At 45.6% G+C, this 14967-nt stretch overlaps 1 protein-coding gene across 2 annotated transcripts in view; it reads left to right on the top strand.

Moving 5' to 3' along the window:
- STXBP1 (syntaxin binding protein 1) overlaps nucleotides 1–14967 on the top strand; it is a 70561-nt gene that overhangs the window by 34781 nt on the left and 20813 nt on the right. The window contains exons 2-10 of one of the 2 annotated variants that reach the window (XM_060014117.1): nucleotides 1481–1562; nucleotides 4877–4953; nucleotides 5911–5989; nucleotides 7124–7227; nucleotides 8915–9063; nucleotides 10801–10885; nucleotides 11902–12032; nucleotides 13503–13610; nucleotides 14705–14765. In XM_060014117.1, the coding sequence (XP_059870100.1) occupies nucleotides 1505–1562; nucleotides 4877–4953; nucleotides 5911–5989; nucleotides 7124–7227; nucleotides 8915–9063; nucleotides 10801–10885; nucleotides 11902–12032; nucleotides 13503–13610; nucleotides 14705–14765 (852 nt within the window). In that variant the 5' untranslated portion in view covers nucleotides 1481–1504. Of the gene's footprint in view, nucleotides 1–1089; nucleotides 1563–4876; nucleotides 4954–5910; nucleotides 5990–7123; nucleotides 7228–8914; nucleotides 9064–10800; nucleotides 10886–11901; nucleotides 12033–13502; nucleotides 13611–14704; nucleotides 14766–14967 lie in introns of those variants that run through there. The other variant, XM_060014116.1, reaches the window with a different exon arrangement.

The following is a 14967-nucleotide window of genomic DNA, read 5'->3' as shown; positions in this document are numbered from 1 at the left end:
GGTCATAAAGCTTATCTTTAAGATCACCTGGTGAGGCATTCTAGAAGTGGAACTCTTTTATTCAAACAAGATCTTACCTGAATAAAGCAGAAGGTAGAATTATCCTGCTTGCTATGGGAGACGAGAGGGGACCCTTCTTGCCCCTCTGGTGGCCCTAAAGCATGTCCATGGAGCCCACACAGCAGTCTGAAAAGCCCTCATCTGGCCTATCCCGTCTGCCTGTAGCTACATAAGACAAAACAACTAAGTTTGTTTATTCGTTTAACATTGAGAGCAATGCTGGAAACTGTCATGTTCCTGAAACAAGTATTTAAGTCAATCTAATTGATTATGGCCTCGGTTCCGGCAGTGGGTGATGCAAGTCGGAAACGTGCTGTCCTCCATCCAGGAAGGCTTTGTTTGAAGGACCATCTGGTTGTCTGGGACCGGGCATTACAGTGACCAGGAGAGCGCACCGTCTTACTTGAACTTCCCCATGTGTTGTTGAAGGGCTTATGCCAACCATTCTTGCTCCCGGAGTTTTCCTGTAGTAAAGTTCACCAGGCCTGGGAGCAGCAGAGCTGATTGGTACCAGGAGGCTTTTGAAGTGTCACCCTGACCTCATGAGATTACGTTTTAGCCGGAGCAGCCATCCTCATACCCAGAGTGGGAGGCCAGCTGGTGGGAACTCTTATGCCTGCCTTTCTCTCTTACCCTTCCCATCAGTAATGGACTTGCGGACATGTGAATTTTAAACTAACCTTGAGGAAGCTGCCTCATAAAATGAAGACTGATTGGCCCTCGTGCTACAGCAAGATGCTTTCGGGCCCACATTTTTCCAGCACCTGTTGCCTGGGTTTCTATCTTTGAAGATGGATAGGAGAAATAGCTTTGTTTTAGCTCCGTCTCTCCACTGTGGGCCGAATGGAGAAAGGAAAGGTTGGCTGAAGAATTGCAGGTATGAAGCTTTTAGACCAGGACGGCACGTTCTTATTCTTCCCACCTGAACTGAGACAGAGTTTGCTCCCAGGATGACACGTGTGCTGGTCCATCCCGATGATGTCTGCAGCGAAGTCCTCTCCTTCCACCCCATAAATGTGGCACTAGTGTTCATTCTCCCATTAAGAAAAAGTTTACGCCCTGAAAAAATACCCTCTGACATGGATTTCCCCGAGTGTGAATGCTGTAGATGAATTTTTTTCTTTTTTCTTTCTTTTTTTTTTTTGCATTTTTATGAGTATTTTCTTTGTCATGGAAAAAACTTTAATTTTTTTAACTTTAAAATATTAAGTCACATCAGTGAGAGCAAACTCTCCTAGAAGCTTAGGTTTGCTGGGGAAATAAAAGCTAGCATGTCTCTCGGCAAACTTCTGGCCCGTAGGGAGCGTTGATAACTCAGAGTTTTGCGTTTCTAGGCTCCTTCTGAAGTCTGACTGGGTCAGCGGAGGAGATAATCATAGCAGGTGCCCGTCAGGCTGTAAACTGTTCCCTTTGTTTCCAGGTGCTGGTGGTGGATCAGCTGAGCATGAGGATGCTTTCCTCCTGCTGTAAGATGACAGACATCATGACCGAGGGGATAACAAGTGAGCGGCCTTCCCTCTGCCCTCCCATGACACTCAGCCTTCTCTTAGGGTGTTCTTTCTCCTCCCTATCTGTTATTATCTTGCTTGACGTTATTTTTTTAATAATTTTTATTCATGAAACCACATTCTTTTTTTTTTTTTTTTTTGGAGGCGTCGGGTCTTTGTTGTGGCATGTGGGATCTTAGTTCCCTGACCAGGGATCGAACCCATGTCCCCTGCATTGGAAGGTGGATTCTTAACCACCAGACCACCAGGGAAGGCCCTATCTTGCTTGACTTTAGATCTTCCAACAACCTGGGTGGTAGGACCATAAGGTCCTGAGAGAGACCCCAGGCTTTCTTGTTCTTCATTGAATCCTCCACACCCAATCCAGTGTTAGATGCCCATTAAGTATCTGTGAAAGGATGCCAAAGGAAGGCTCAATCAAGAAAAAAAAAAAGGGCAGGCCACCCAATAGAAAAGAATGGACAAAAGAATTAAACAGGCACTTAACAAAGGAAGAAATCCAAATGGCCAATAAATACGTGAAAAGTTGGCCCCCTCAGTAGTGGTCAGGGGAATGCAATTAAAACCAGAGTGAGATACTGCTGTGTACTCAGATTGGAGTATTTAAAATATGATAATGCCTAGGGAGGGTGGGAGGGAGGGAGACGCAAGAGGGAAGAGATATGGGACCGTATGTATATGTATAGCTGATTCACCTTGTTGTAAAGCAGAAACTAACACACCATTGTAAAGCAATTATACTCCAATAGAGATGTAAAAAATAATAATAATAAAATATGATCATGCCAAGTGACAGGATATAGAAAAATGGGAACTCCGATCTGACACATGTCAGTTGGTACAGCTACTTTGAAAAACACTCGGCAGAGTCTAGGAGAGTTGAGGCATGCAGATCCTATGAGCCAGCACATCTGCAGTTAGATGTGTGTCCTAGATAACCCAGGTGTGTGCGCCCGGGTTGCTCACAGAGCATCACTCATAGTAGCCCCAAAGTGGGAGCACCCAAAATGTCCACCGGGAGTAGAATGGTAAAATAAGTTGTGGAATAGTCACACAGCAGAGTACTGCTGATACATAGCAAAGAAGAGGAACGAACTCTGACTACTGGCTCATTCCAAAATGCAAACGAATCTGATAAACAATGTTGAGCAAAAGAAGCAAGGTACATCCTTAACAATGTGCGTTAATTTACATAATGTTCAAAAACAGGCAGAGCTAAGCTCTACTGCTTTGAAATGCAGGGACAAGTGAGTCTTAACCACAAAGAGAAGTGATCACCATTCATGTCACCACGGTGGTTCTCTTTGGGGGGAAGGGAGGAAATTGTGATGAGGGAGGGTGAAGGAGGGCAGTGCTGATGGGTTCTGTGGCCTGACTGGGGTGGTGCTTGTGCAGCATTTGCTTTGTAATTATTTGTATATTTATGTTTAATTCATTCTTTGGAATGTGCTTTAGAATTTCACGGTAATAGGTTTTTGAAATAAGTTAAATCACCTGCTCAAGGTCACTGGCCAGTGTCACACCTGAGACTAGGACACAGACCTCCTGGCTGCTGTCCCCAGCTCTTTTTCACATTTGTGTGCAGCTCAAATCTTACTTAGGAGCCCCTTTCAGGGGAGATCATATATTTTAATCTGTGAAACAGCATTGATGGAAAATCAGTCTATTTTGAGGTATTATTTCAAACAAGGAAGTTAACCTTTGTTTTTCCTCCTAAAAAACTTTGGGTGGAACATACCTGTTGCAGTGCAGCTCCCAGTTTTTCCCCCTGGAGAGAACTTTTATATGGTATGTGGCCCACAGACTACTGCTGGTCTTTGTCAAAATTACTGCCATACCACAATTACGGGAGGAAGAGCAAGGAGGGTTGAGGTTTTCATTAAGCTAGATGAATGTAATTTAAAGGTTGGTGATTTCATCATTTTTTAAAACACATTTCCGCCAAAAAAAATTTTTTAAGATAAAAAAGAAATAAAATAAAAGCATATTTCCAAATCTAGTTTATCTATCACCAAAAACATAGTCCTGTAAATAGGAGTACGTAATTTTTGGTGTGACTTTACGTCATTCAGTGATCCAAGACCAGACTTGCCCCTGTTTCGAGCTTACAAAGTTATTTTCCTCACTGAATTTTTAAAACTTTTTTTTTTCCTCTATCAAGGCAAAAAATGCAAATACAGGTAAAAAGCCAAATGTAGCTAATGAGCTTCTAACAAAGAAGCAGCACCGTCCTGCCCTCCTTCTTCCTCCCCCATCCCCTGGGATCCATCACCCCAGAGGCAGCCACTCTGCTCTTTCTTCTGGTTATCTTTTTGATATTTCTAAATAAGTGCTTACAGGAGTATCGCTTGATTCATCATGTTAGACATTATCTGTTGACTTTCTGTGGTAGATGAGGGTTCAGCTCTCTCCTCCTGCCCACAGACTCTTCCCTATCCCAGAAGTTTTTTTTAAATGTCCTTACTTGGCAAAATTTAAAAGTCAGCAAGCCTGTGTTAACCACCCCCAAATATTTGTGGGGGGGAAGTATTATTGGCCTATGAAATTCAAAAATCTACAACCCCTGATAAAGTAGATGGTTGAGAGATTTTGGTATTAGTTTGAACATTGTTTGGGGTGAAAAGTCTTTGTAAATGTTACAAGGGATACTTCTAAAGGGATGCTTTTATTTGCTTACATCACCTGCGTAGGAAGAATGGCACTGTACGATTTCCTGCTCGCTCTGTACCAGAGGACAGTGTAGCTTTATCAGGTGACTAGTGAGATGATGACTTAGGTCTTCTTTCCCCAGCAGATGAAGTAGCTGACATACTGTAAAAGAAACCAGCAAACCAAACACCCATGGTTTGCTTTAACAAAATTTGATGTTTAGTCTTTGAACTATTGAAAGGAACAGTATTATACAGAAGGTATGTTTGGAATGTCTTCATTTGATATACAAAGGAAAATGATAAAACGATCTAACTGTTGAAAAACAAGCCAACATGGAAATTCTAAAGGAATTGGGATTATCTAGGACAGATGAGAAAAAACTGAAGGAAGAGGCAAAAGACTAGATCAAGGAATTTACTTAAACTGAAATGGGAAATAGGAAGTATTTAGTGTGATAAGGTTTCAGGTTTTCTACCACCTGAGCCTCGTGAGACAGAGGAACGTGGTAACTCTGGGGAAGGGGCGTTGAGTCTTTCCTCCCCCCACTGTAGATTTTTATTGCACCAGTCTGAAGGTGGCCTCTCTCTATGGCTTCTAGTTTTATGATCACCAGTTCTGTTTTCTTATTTACCATGGGCCGCTGTTTTGTTGTCTAGTTGTGGAAGACATCAACAAGCGCCGAGAGCCGCTCCCCAGCCTGGAAGCTGTGTATCTCATCACTCCCTCTGAGAAGGTAAACCCTGCCCAGAAGAGCTTTGGCTGAGGTTACACATGCTGGCTTGGTGTCTGGGTGGCACCATGTCTGATGGTTCTGGGTTAAGCACGCATTTAACACACTGCTCTGTTTAAGCATGCAATCCACCAACGGGGAAGGTGGGGTGCGGTGAGGAGGGAAGAGTACATTCCTTAAGCTTTCTGCCAAAAGCCAGGCTGGACCAATCTCGATTTCCCCTCGTGTTAGCTTTCTAGGTAGGAGATCACTTTATCTAGTGATCGGCCTCCAGAACTTGGGTATTTTATGCTTTCAGATTTTTTTTTTTGGCCTCGCCACGCGGCTTGCAGGATCTTAGTTCCCCCGACCAGGGTTTGAACCTGGGTCCCCTGCAGTGGAAGCTCGGAGTCCTTACCACTGGACCACCAAGGAATTCCCAGATTTATTTCATCAATATCCAGTTAGGGTTCAAATTTACCTGTCTTATCATTTTGGGGGGTTGGTTCAAATCAGTATCCAAGCAAGGCCCACCTTCTTGCTTCTGTCTTAGATGTCTTAATCTATGTAAATTCCCCCCAGTTTTCATGTTTTCTTTTCATTTTTGAAAACTGGCTTATGTATGAGTTTCTGCAGATGCAACTAAGTTGCTAGAACTTCATCGCAATGAATCTCCTGGTAGGTTTCTGACCTCTTTTGTGGGTCTCTTCTTAGGAACCCAAGTTATGGAGGGTCCAAAGAATGGACGCTGTCATTTTGGAATGAGCTAGGGAGGCTTTTGTTCATCTAAACTCTGAAACAATCCTAATCTTAAATCCTCAGAGCTCAGTTATGGCCGAACATAAGTTAGAATTATACATCAGAAATCCCTTGCTATTTTGTGCATGTAGCTTGAAGCCAGCATGGATTTGACTCCGTTCAGATGTAGGTTCCATTTGCTTCTAGAATTAGATTCAGTTCCCTTTTTTTCCCTTTCCACAGTCTGTCCACTCTCTCATCAGTGACTTTAAGGACCCACCAACTGCCAAGTACCGGGCTGCGCACGTCTTCTTCACTGACTGTGAGTACAGCTGTCAGCTGCCGCCCTGGCCTTCCTGCACAGCCAGACTTACCCCAACCAAGCCAGGCCAACAGGGAAGAAATGGGTTGTTCCCACTTTTGTCCTGATCTTTTTTTTCTCTTCAGAAGACAAATTGCATAAGAGATAAAAATAAATGCCCACAAATACAAACCTACTATGTCATGCAGTCCCTTCCTGATTAAAAAAATAGCTCCTCTTCTAAGGTCTAGCATGTTCAATGCTGAGAAGAATTTTCCGATGCCAGCCTTGGTGTTTCATTGTATAGACTTCCAGATATCACTATAAACGTCAGTGTGTTTCCATCTACCTTTCAACTACAAAGACACTCTGATCTGGTGGTATTTGTATCAGGTAGAAGTGTATCATTGTCCTAGAATCTGTTTTCTTGCTTTGTGGAGGTTTTGTGCATGGAACCTAGTGCAGAGTGCACAATAATAACAGTTCACCCTGTGTTCTCTCTGGGGAAAACCCCACAAAACTCACCACTGAGCAGTTGGGGGAAAGTTCTTGCAAAGAATAATTTTATACTCTTTGAAGACGGGTGGCAAAGAAAGCAGGTAGATGGCATTAGTAATAATAAACCAATGACACATTTCTGGGGACCTGAAACTGTTTGGTCCGGAAGAGTCATGAGAAATCGTGGTCCCCCCCCCCCCCCACCAAGTGGGACTCCTGTGCAGCCGAGTTCCTTAGAGGCCCTGGGGAAATGTCTGCATCGCATTTCCCAACGATTTTATTTTTCTTTACTTATTTTATTTTTCATAAGTATCTCAGATGTGTGTTGTTTATTTATATTATAGGCCTTTTCCTGATCCCTTTTTGATCTCTCTTGGTTTTTTTTCTTCTTCTTCTTAATGTCAGAAAATAGTTTTTATTAGCTCTCAATATCTCAGTCTTTATTGCCATTTGTTTCTTTGTTATACGTTGAGGGCCTTGTAGGTGGTTTTGTATTCCTTTTATACCCTAGAGGTAGTAGGTTGTCGGGTAGGATGAACCTTCTGTTTACCTTTTTTAAATCCTACTAAAATAAAGAATTCCCTGGACACGTGCGAATGTTGAAATGAACCAGCAAATGGGCAGGAAAACAACCTACTGTCCTTGTCATTCTGGCAGCGTGTCCAGACGCCCTGTTTAACGAACTGGTAAAATCCCGAGCAGCCAAAGTCATCAGAACTCTGACGGAAATCAACATTGCATTTCTCCCATATGAATCCCAGGTGAGGCTGCGTGGGGGAGGGCCTAGAAAACCCACATCCTGGCTCTTCTCGCAGGAACTCTGGCCACGTGCGAGAGGGTGGGGCAGGGGTGCAATAAAGAGAGTGGGGGAGGGGATTGCCGAATGGCGCGTTGTGAGCGGACGTTTATGTAATGGCACAGTAGTCCTTAGGGGTCTGCCCAAGATGCCCTCGTGTTAGTCTCCAGTTATTTCTGACTTTCTGCAGCCATCCTGCCCTTCTTAGTGTTCATTTCATCCTCACTCACATTGTTCACTCCTATTGGCTGACTCCTTGACTAAGCAAAAAGTAGCCAATCCAGAAAGAGCTTGGGAGGAGGGGAGGGGCAGGGATCAGACAACACCCGTTTGCTGCAAAGGAGACTGTTTTTAATGTAGAGATAACCCCAGCTTGTCATGTGCCGAAGGAACAGATGGTAGCCTTCGTCATGAGCTGTTAACGCTTCAAGTGCCAAAACCTCTCCTCTTGGAAAAAAACAAAGTCGTTAAACCAGTAAAAGTGAAGCTGATCATGAGAGAACATATAAAATTTATACCTTAGTATTTTAAAATTTGTTAAAATGCCTCCTCCTTGCAAAGAAACAAAAAATAACACAACTTCTGTGCATTTTGTAGAGGTAAGAGGTGATTGTGGCATGTTGGGTCTTTATAGATCAGCTTCTAGATGCCAGAGAGTGACCGATTCTTGGGTAAGAAGAGATGGAAAAAATAGAGTGTGAATATTTTAAAAAGACAGTCTCTTTGCCCTCTCACTTGGCCTAAAGCTTAATCTCAGCTTGAGGGCAGGAATTCTTTTCCTGTATGTGAGCCCTGTCACCACCTGGATTGAACAAAATCCAACTTTAGCATATTCAACCATACTATATTTCTCATATATTTTTGAAACGTAATAACCTTTTTTTAAAACCTCAGGTTTTCCAGATCAGGGTAGTTTACCTCATAGAGATTCTGAGTGAATACCGATAGCTGGTAGCCTCATAGTTTAAGAGGGAAGTTTAGTCTTCTAGGACCCTCCAAAAAAAAAAAAAAAGAAGAAAAAAAAATGCTTAGAACATACTATGAGGATAGCAAATTATTAAATCCATACAGAGCTCCTTTATTTGCTAGTCACAGCACAATTTCTAGCCTGTCCCTTATTTATTCAAACTTATAATGAACGGCCCGTGTGGTGTGCCAGGACCTCCTCCCCTGCTCTCCTCCTGGGCTCCTCACTGGTCATCAGACACAGGCACACGCCTGCCTCAGGGCCTTGGCACCAGCCGGGCCCTCAGGGAGCCGCCTGCTGGGGAGAAACCCTGCACCTCCTTCAAGCCCTGGCTCAAGCAGCCCCTCCTCAAGGAGGCCTCGTGTCCTCCCTGTCCATCCTGTGGGCTTCTCTCCCTGCTTCTTATGTTCTCATACATGTACCCATTTCTCAAATACCATAAAATTTACTTTTCATTATGTTTGTTGTCTGCCTCTTCCTGCAAGATTGCACGCTCCTTGAGGGCAGTAATGGTTTGGTCACTAACAGTCCCAAGTGAGACACCCAAGCCGTGTTTGTAGAAGAAATGAAAACCTGAGACACCCAGCCTCACTACCAGCTTGGAAAAAACTCTGACGGTTCACCATTCTGGATGAATATGACAGTCCACTGTTCTGGAAATATATGTATTTCTTCCCCATCTCAGGTGTATTCCTTGGACTCTGCTGACTCTTTCCAAAGCTTCTACAGTCCCCACAAGGCTCAGATGAAGAATCCGATCCTGGAGCGCCTGGCGGAGCAGATCGCGACTCTGTGCGCCACCCTGAAGGAGTACCCGGCCGTGCGGTATCGGGGGTAAGGCTGCGCCCCAGTCTGCCCTCGGTGGCCCCCCTGCGTGTCCCCAAGCAGGGAGCTTCCTCTGGCCTTGCCATTCGTCTGGCAGTTGTCTCCAGAGGGTCAAGATTTGAGCGTCTCCATTTATAATTATTTTCCAGTGTTTTTGCTCTTTTCTAAATTTTATTGTGGAATATACCAATACATACAGAAAAGGGCATGAAATACATATATTCAGTTAGTGAATAACTAAATGTGAACCCCCTGTAACTACAATCCAGGTTTCCTACAATTTTTCATCTCTTCCTAACCTTAAAAATCAAATACCCACCTTGCCAAAGATGTTTCAGAGTAAGATAAAATACAAGGAGAATAATTCTCCAAAGGACACATTTCTCAGATTTGATAAGGTCATTCACTTATCACTTACCTGCTGTGTGCTAAGTGCTAGGCAGGCGGACTTAACCTGAAGACACAGCCCCTGCCCTTAGAAACCCCTGATCTGGGAGGGCAGGTAGGATGTGCACACCTACCATGTAGGCCTGTGAGACCAGTGCCTTAGGACAGTGCAGGCCGTAGGCTTGGGCATCCAGAGCAGGGAGAGGGCCCTTTGAGCTGAGAGGAACGAGCACAGCTTCAGAGCAGAGGTGGCATCTGAGCTCAGTCCCGGAGGACGGGTTCGGATTTCAGTAGATCAGTGAGGGGCAGGGGGCATTTCGTGTGGACAGTTGGGATGAGCAGAAGCATGACGTTGGACAACAAAGGGCAAGTTTGGGGAGGGTTGGTCGTCTAGCGCGGTGTATGTGTGGGCAGTGGGGCCAGGTGAAGCCATCTCTGGAGGCCTTGGATGCCAAGTTCGGGATCATGGCCTTCAGTGGTTATCACTGGGTAGCCTCTGGGGGATTTGCACAGGGAGTGAACGCAGTGGTGTGGGAGCGTCAAGCTGGGAGCATGAGTGGGAGTCACAGTCCCACAGGGAGAAGCCAGAAGGGCGGGGGGCACAGCAGGAGGAATGGAGGGTCTGAGCAGGAGGTGCAAGGATGCTCCTCACCGCATTGTCCGCAGGGATGTGCGCCCATGGGACGACGCCCCCCTCCGTTAGGGTCCTCACCGACAGAAGCCTGGTGGAAGCTAAGAAATGGGGTCTTGGGGTTCACTCGTTGGAGGGATAGGGCTGGGAGCAGAGCTGCTTTTGCGTTGAGCGTGGCCAGGGGGCAGGCAGCAGCCACAGGATAAACATCGCCAGGAGGAGCCCAGGAAGCGCTGCCCAGCTCAGACAAGGCGGGAGGTCCACAGGCTCCCACTTGTATCTGTCCGGCTCTGCTGGCAGAAACGTCACTTCCAACAAAACAAAACAGGTCCAAGGGAATTTGAATTAAGGGAAGTGAGAGTCAGGTGGGTCAGACTCAGACAGCCTGATCATGGGAAAAGGATGGCTGGTTCGGACCCTCTGCCGAAGTGCGGTGGTTCGTCTGGAGCTGCTTGGAAATATTACCTCTGTTTCCATTTGGATAGTTTGGTTTTTTTAAAGGGAACTAGAAAATCATTTATGTTCCAGGCACCGAGCTAAGTATTTTATTTGTCCCTTTAAATTATACGTCTAAAGTGAGTATACATACTCTCATTGTAAAAGAACAGTACAGGTGAAGCTTGTGTCTCCCTTGACCCTCCTGCTCTGTCCTGCCTTCCTCCCTGAGGGCAGACAGTGTCATCCATTGGGGCAGGGCCGTTCACCCTCTGTCCCTCCTCCTTTGTCAGGGAATACAAGGACAATGCTTTGCTGGCTCAGCTAATCCAGGACAAGCTCGACGCGTACAAAGCCGATGACCCGACCATGGGGGAGGTAAGCCTTACTTGGCCCACGTGCTTCTCTCACCAAGCGACCACAGTGTCCGTGTGGCAGCCTGGGCACAGCTGGCTTCCTTTGCTCACAGAGTGTGTGTGAGCGCCCTTGTTCCTGCGCAGTGAGCTCTAGCCCTTGGGCAGGCAATACAGATTCTGTTCAGTGTAGCTGAGCTACCAACTTGTTTCTCTTTGCTGGGACTTTCCCAGTGTTAGCACCTACAGCCCTGCCTCCTGGGACCCCCTCAGTGGAACAGTATCAAAACCAGAAGATTGACATTGCTACAATCTCCAGACCTTATTCAGATTTCACTAGTTAGTACACGTGCTCGGGTGTGTGTGTGCACGCGCACGTGCGCAGTTCCGTGCAATTTTATCACATGTGTAGATACATGTTAACCACCACTGCGATCAAGACACAGAACTATCCCATCACTATCTTGATTTAAAAACTGACAGCCCTGGGCTTCCCTGGTGGCACACTAGTTGAGAGTCCGCTTGCCGATGCAGGGAACACGGGTTCGTGCCCCAGTCCGGGAAGATCCCACATGCCGCGGAGCGGCTGGGCCCGTGAGCCATGGCCGCTGAGCCTGCGCGTCCAGAGCCTGTGCTCCGCAACGGGAGAGGCCACAACAGTGAGAGGCCCGCATACCGCAAAAAAAAAAAAAAACCACTGACAGCCCCAGGTTCTGGGGACCCCCTCAGGCCCAGGCCGGCTGGATGATGGGTCACCCTTTTTATAGCTGAACATAGGTGGTGCTCCCCTTCGTAAGCTCACTTTAGACCCCAGCCACAGTTTTGGATCTGCATCAAAGGGCCCTCATTATGAAATATACACATTGGATTCTCACATGGTGTGTGCTGGTGTCCTTGTCCAGCAGTAAATGGACTTAGTGCTGTTTGAGTCAGAGTTTACATTCTGCTGCCACTTTTCACAGGAGGGTTAGCTGTGCTAGTCGGAGAAGCGGGAGTTGTATGGGGCGGCTCATGAAACCATTCCCTGTGTCCTTCCTTCAGGGCCCAGACAAGGCACGCTCCCAGCTCCTGATCCTGGACCGCGGTTTCGACCCCAGTTCCCCCGTCCTTCATGAATTGACTTTTCAGGCTATGAGTTACGACCTGCTGCCGATTGAAAATGATGTATACAAGTAAGTACACACACCCGGTGTGACTGCAGCTTTTCAAATGAACCAAACACACCTCTAATTTAAGAAAAAGGATGTCGTTAATCCTAGGAAAATCCGATGCATTGATACAGTCTTGCTAATAAGCCCTCAAGCTTTTCTGTGAGTTCCCAAAGCCCAGCTGCACCACCAGCCAGAAACTCCTCTCCCTTTCAAAGAGAACAGAACTTACGATCTTTATTTCACAGCTCATGTCGCCTCAGTTCATAGCTGGCTTGGGTGTGTTAATATGTTGACTTGTGTGTGTCAGAGCGTATCTTATTCAGAGTTGAAACTTCTTAACTACAGATCATGAAATACGATGATGATAAAGTATATCAACAGGATTTTCCTACTGAATCTTATTTGCAGTTTGCTTCATTATAAACAACATTTTTCTCGGTAGCAATCATCAGAAACTCAGTCTCTAAGAACTTATTTTTCTTTCTGTGGGAACAGGCTATATTGTTCTCGTGTCCTTTATTTTATAACATTAACTGTAAAGATAGTTGTTTCAAAATGAAGGTTCTAAAAATATGACTGAATCTCAGCTTTGGTACCTGTAATTCTTGCTTTCCTTTAGATGTTCATGATTTCACATGTGAAAATTTGCTGAGGGCCAGTTGCAGGCAGCTGCAGATTGCTGTTTAGGTCCCACACATTTGAGGATGGTGTCCCAGGCCGTTTCCAACCAGGAACAAGTGTGATCCTCGCCTTTCCCTTTCAAGTACCTCTGAACCCACCTATAACCTGACTTCACACCTGAGCCAGGTGGCTCTGATGGAGCTCATATCAACTGACCCTGGGGGTTTTAAACCAGGACCTCAAGTCAGTTGACTTTGATTAGACCTTTGGGTCTCTTTCTGCCTAAGAAATCATTAGCCTTTTTAGATGCAGCAGACCTGACACAGATAGTGACACATCAGATGGTTGGGGTGCTTGCTTGATGTTCAGACAGATTCTTGTGAACATCTGTCTGTTATTTTTTGTTGTTTGTTTGGTTTTTCTCCTGCTCCTTCCACAAGGAGGAATTCTACTTTTTTTTTTTTTTAATTAATTAATTTATTTGTTTTTGGCTGTGTTGGGTCTTTGTTGCTGTGCACGGGCTTTCTCTAGTTGCAGCGAGCGGGGGCTACTCTTCGTTGCGGTGCGCAGGCTTCTCACTGCAGTGGCTTCTCTTGTTGCGGAGCACAGGCTCCAGGGGTGCGGGTTTCAGTAGTTGTGGCTCGCGAGCTCAGTAGTTGTGGCATGCGGGCTCTAGAGCGCAGGCTCAGTAGTTGTGGCTCGCGAGCTTAGTTGCTCCACGGCATGTGGGATCTTCCAGGACCAGGGCTCGAACCCATGTCCCCTGCACTGGCAGGCGGATTCTTAATCCACTGCGCCACCAGGGAAGCCCCATCTGCCTGTTTTGAACCAGGGGGATTGGATGAATTTTGTGGGACGTCTCCTCTCCAGGTATGAGACGAGCGGCATTGGAGAAGCGAGGGTGAAGGAAGTGCTCCTGGACGAGGATGACGACCTCTGGATAGCGCTGCGCCACAAACACATCGCGGAGGTGTCCCAGTAAGAGCCCACCCTGTGCCCTTCCCCTAGCCTCGGCCAGCCCTGCCCCAGGCTCCAGGGCTCACCCCACCGACACGGGCAATCACAGTTGTCGGTTGCCGGTGTGCGTTCTCTGGGCAACTTGACCAGAGCTCACCAGTGCATGAATTCGTTGCTTCTGCTAAGTCGCCAACGTGCTAACCAGTGATGATGAACCCCTTCTGATATCTGAGCTCAGGCTACACCGACTTCATGAAGTTAGAAAATCCATTCTGTGTTAGGGTTGCTTTTAGGATTTTTAGAAAGCATTTGTAGCTCTCTCAGTAAGATGCTTTATAAACACTAAACACTTGAAGCCAGTTTGTTCTGTTGAAGGATCCGGGCTCCACTACATACAGTTCAGTTTTCGTTTATATAGCTGGTGTGTCCCCTTCCTCCCTGTTGTCATACCTAAAATTTCTGAGCAAGCCTTGATGTATTTACTGATACATGTGCTAAACCAGTACCTTGCTCTGAAAGTGTTTCAAAATGTTTCTAACACTGGAAAGTTTTTAATAAGACCTTTAAACTGTAGATAACGAGCCTGCTTTTGCAGAAAGACACACTCTGCTACACTGAGTTGGTGCTATCCGGCAGGAAATTCACAAGGAAGAGTGAGAAACTATTACAGCCTGGGATAGTTCTGTTGTTTAGAAAAGTAGTTTCCAAACTTTTTGGATCACTCAACTTTAGAAAAATGTTAATTCACATTGCCAGTATATAATTTATTCATGCATTAAATAGATGCTTTATTGTACTAATATGCATATTTTATAGCGTATACAAAAAACATAAATTTGAAAAGGATGAAGTAAAATTATATAAATAGATGTCCTAACATTTTCTTTTCTGCTCTCAAATTGTCTTGCACACTCCACTATGGAGACCCCTGGTTTAGAGTATTAGGAAAATGATGTATCTGTCTCTCCTCTTAGAAAATCACTTTAGATGTATGCGTTACGGGCAAGAAAAGCCGCCACATATTCCTAAAGGAGGAAACTTGCATGACTCCTATAGCATCATATAGAGACACTTGGTGCCGCGTTGAAGCTTAGCTGCCTCCTTCTGTCTTCCAGGGAAGTCACCCGTTCTCTGAAGGATTTTTCTTCCAGCAAGAGAATGAATACTGGAGAGAAGGTAAACCCGTACTCAGGCTCCAGTGCTCCAGAGAAAGCAGAAATCCCTGCTTTCTCTCTAGGGGTGGGGAAGATGCCTCCTCAGCACGGGACTAGTGAGTTGGGGGCTGAGAGGCGTCATGGTCCTCTTTTCGTCTGTACCATTTTGTCTTATTTTTGTATTCAAAATTGAGATCTGAACCCCCCGCCTTTTGATATTTATA

The sequence above is a fragment of the Delphinus delphis genome, chromosome 6, assembly GCF_949987515.2.
Source record: "Delphinus delphis chromosome 6, mDelDel1.2, whole genome shotgun sequence".
NCBI classification, from domain to species: Eukaryota; Metazoa; Chordata; class Mammalia; order Artiodactyla; family Delphinidae; genus Delphinus; species Delphinus delphis.
The sequence above is the reverse complement of the archived record's forward strand: the minus strand, read 5'-3'. Positions and strand labels throughout refer to the sequence as shown.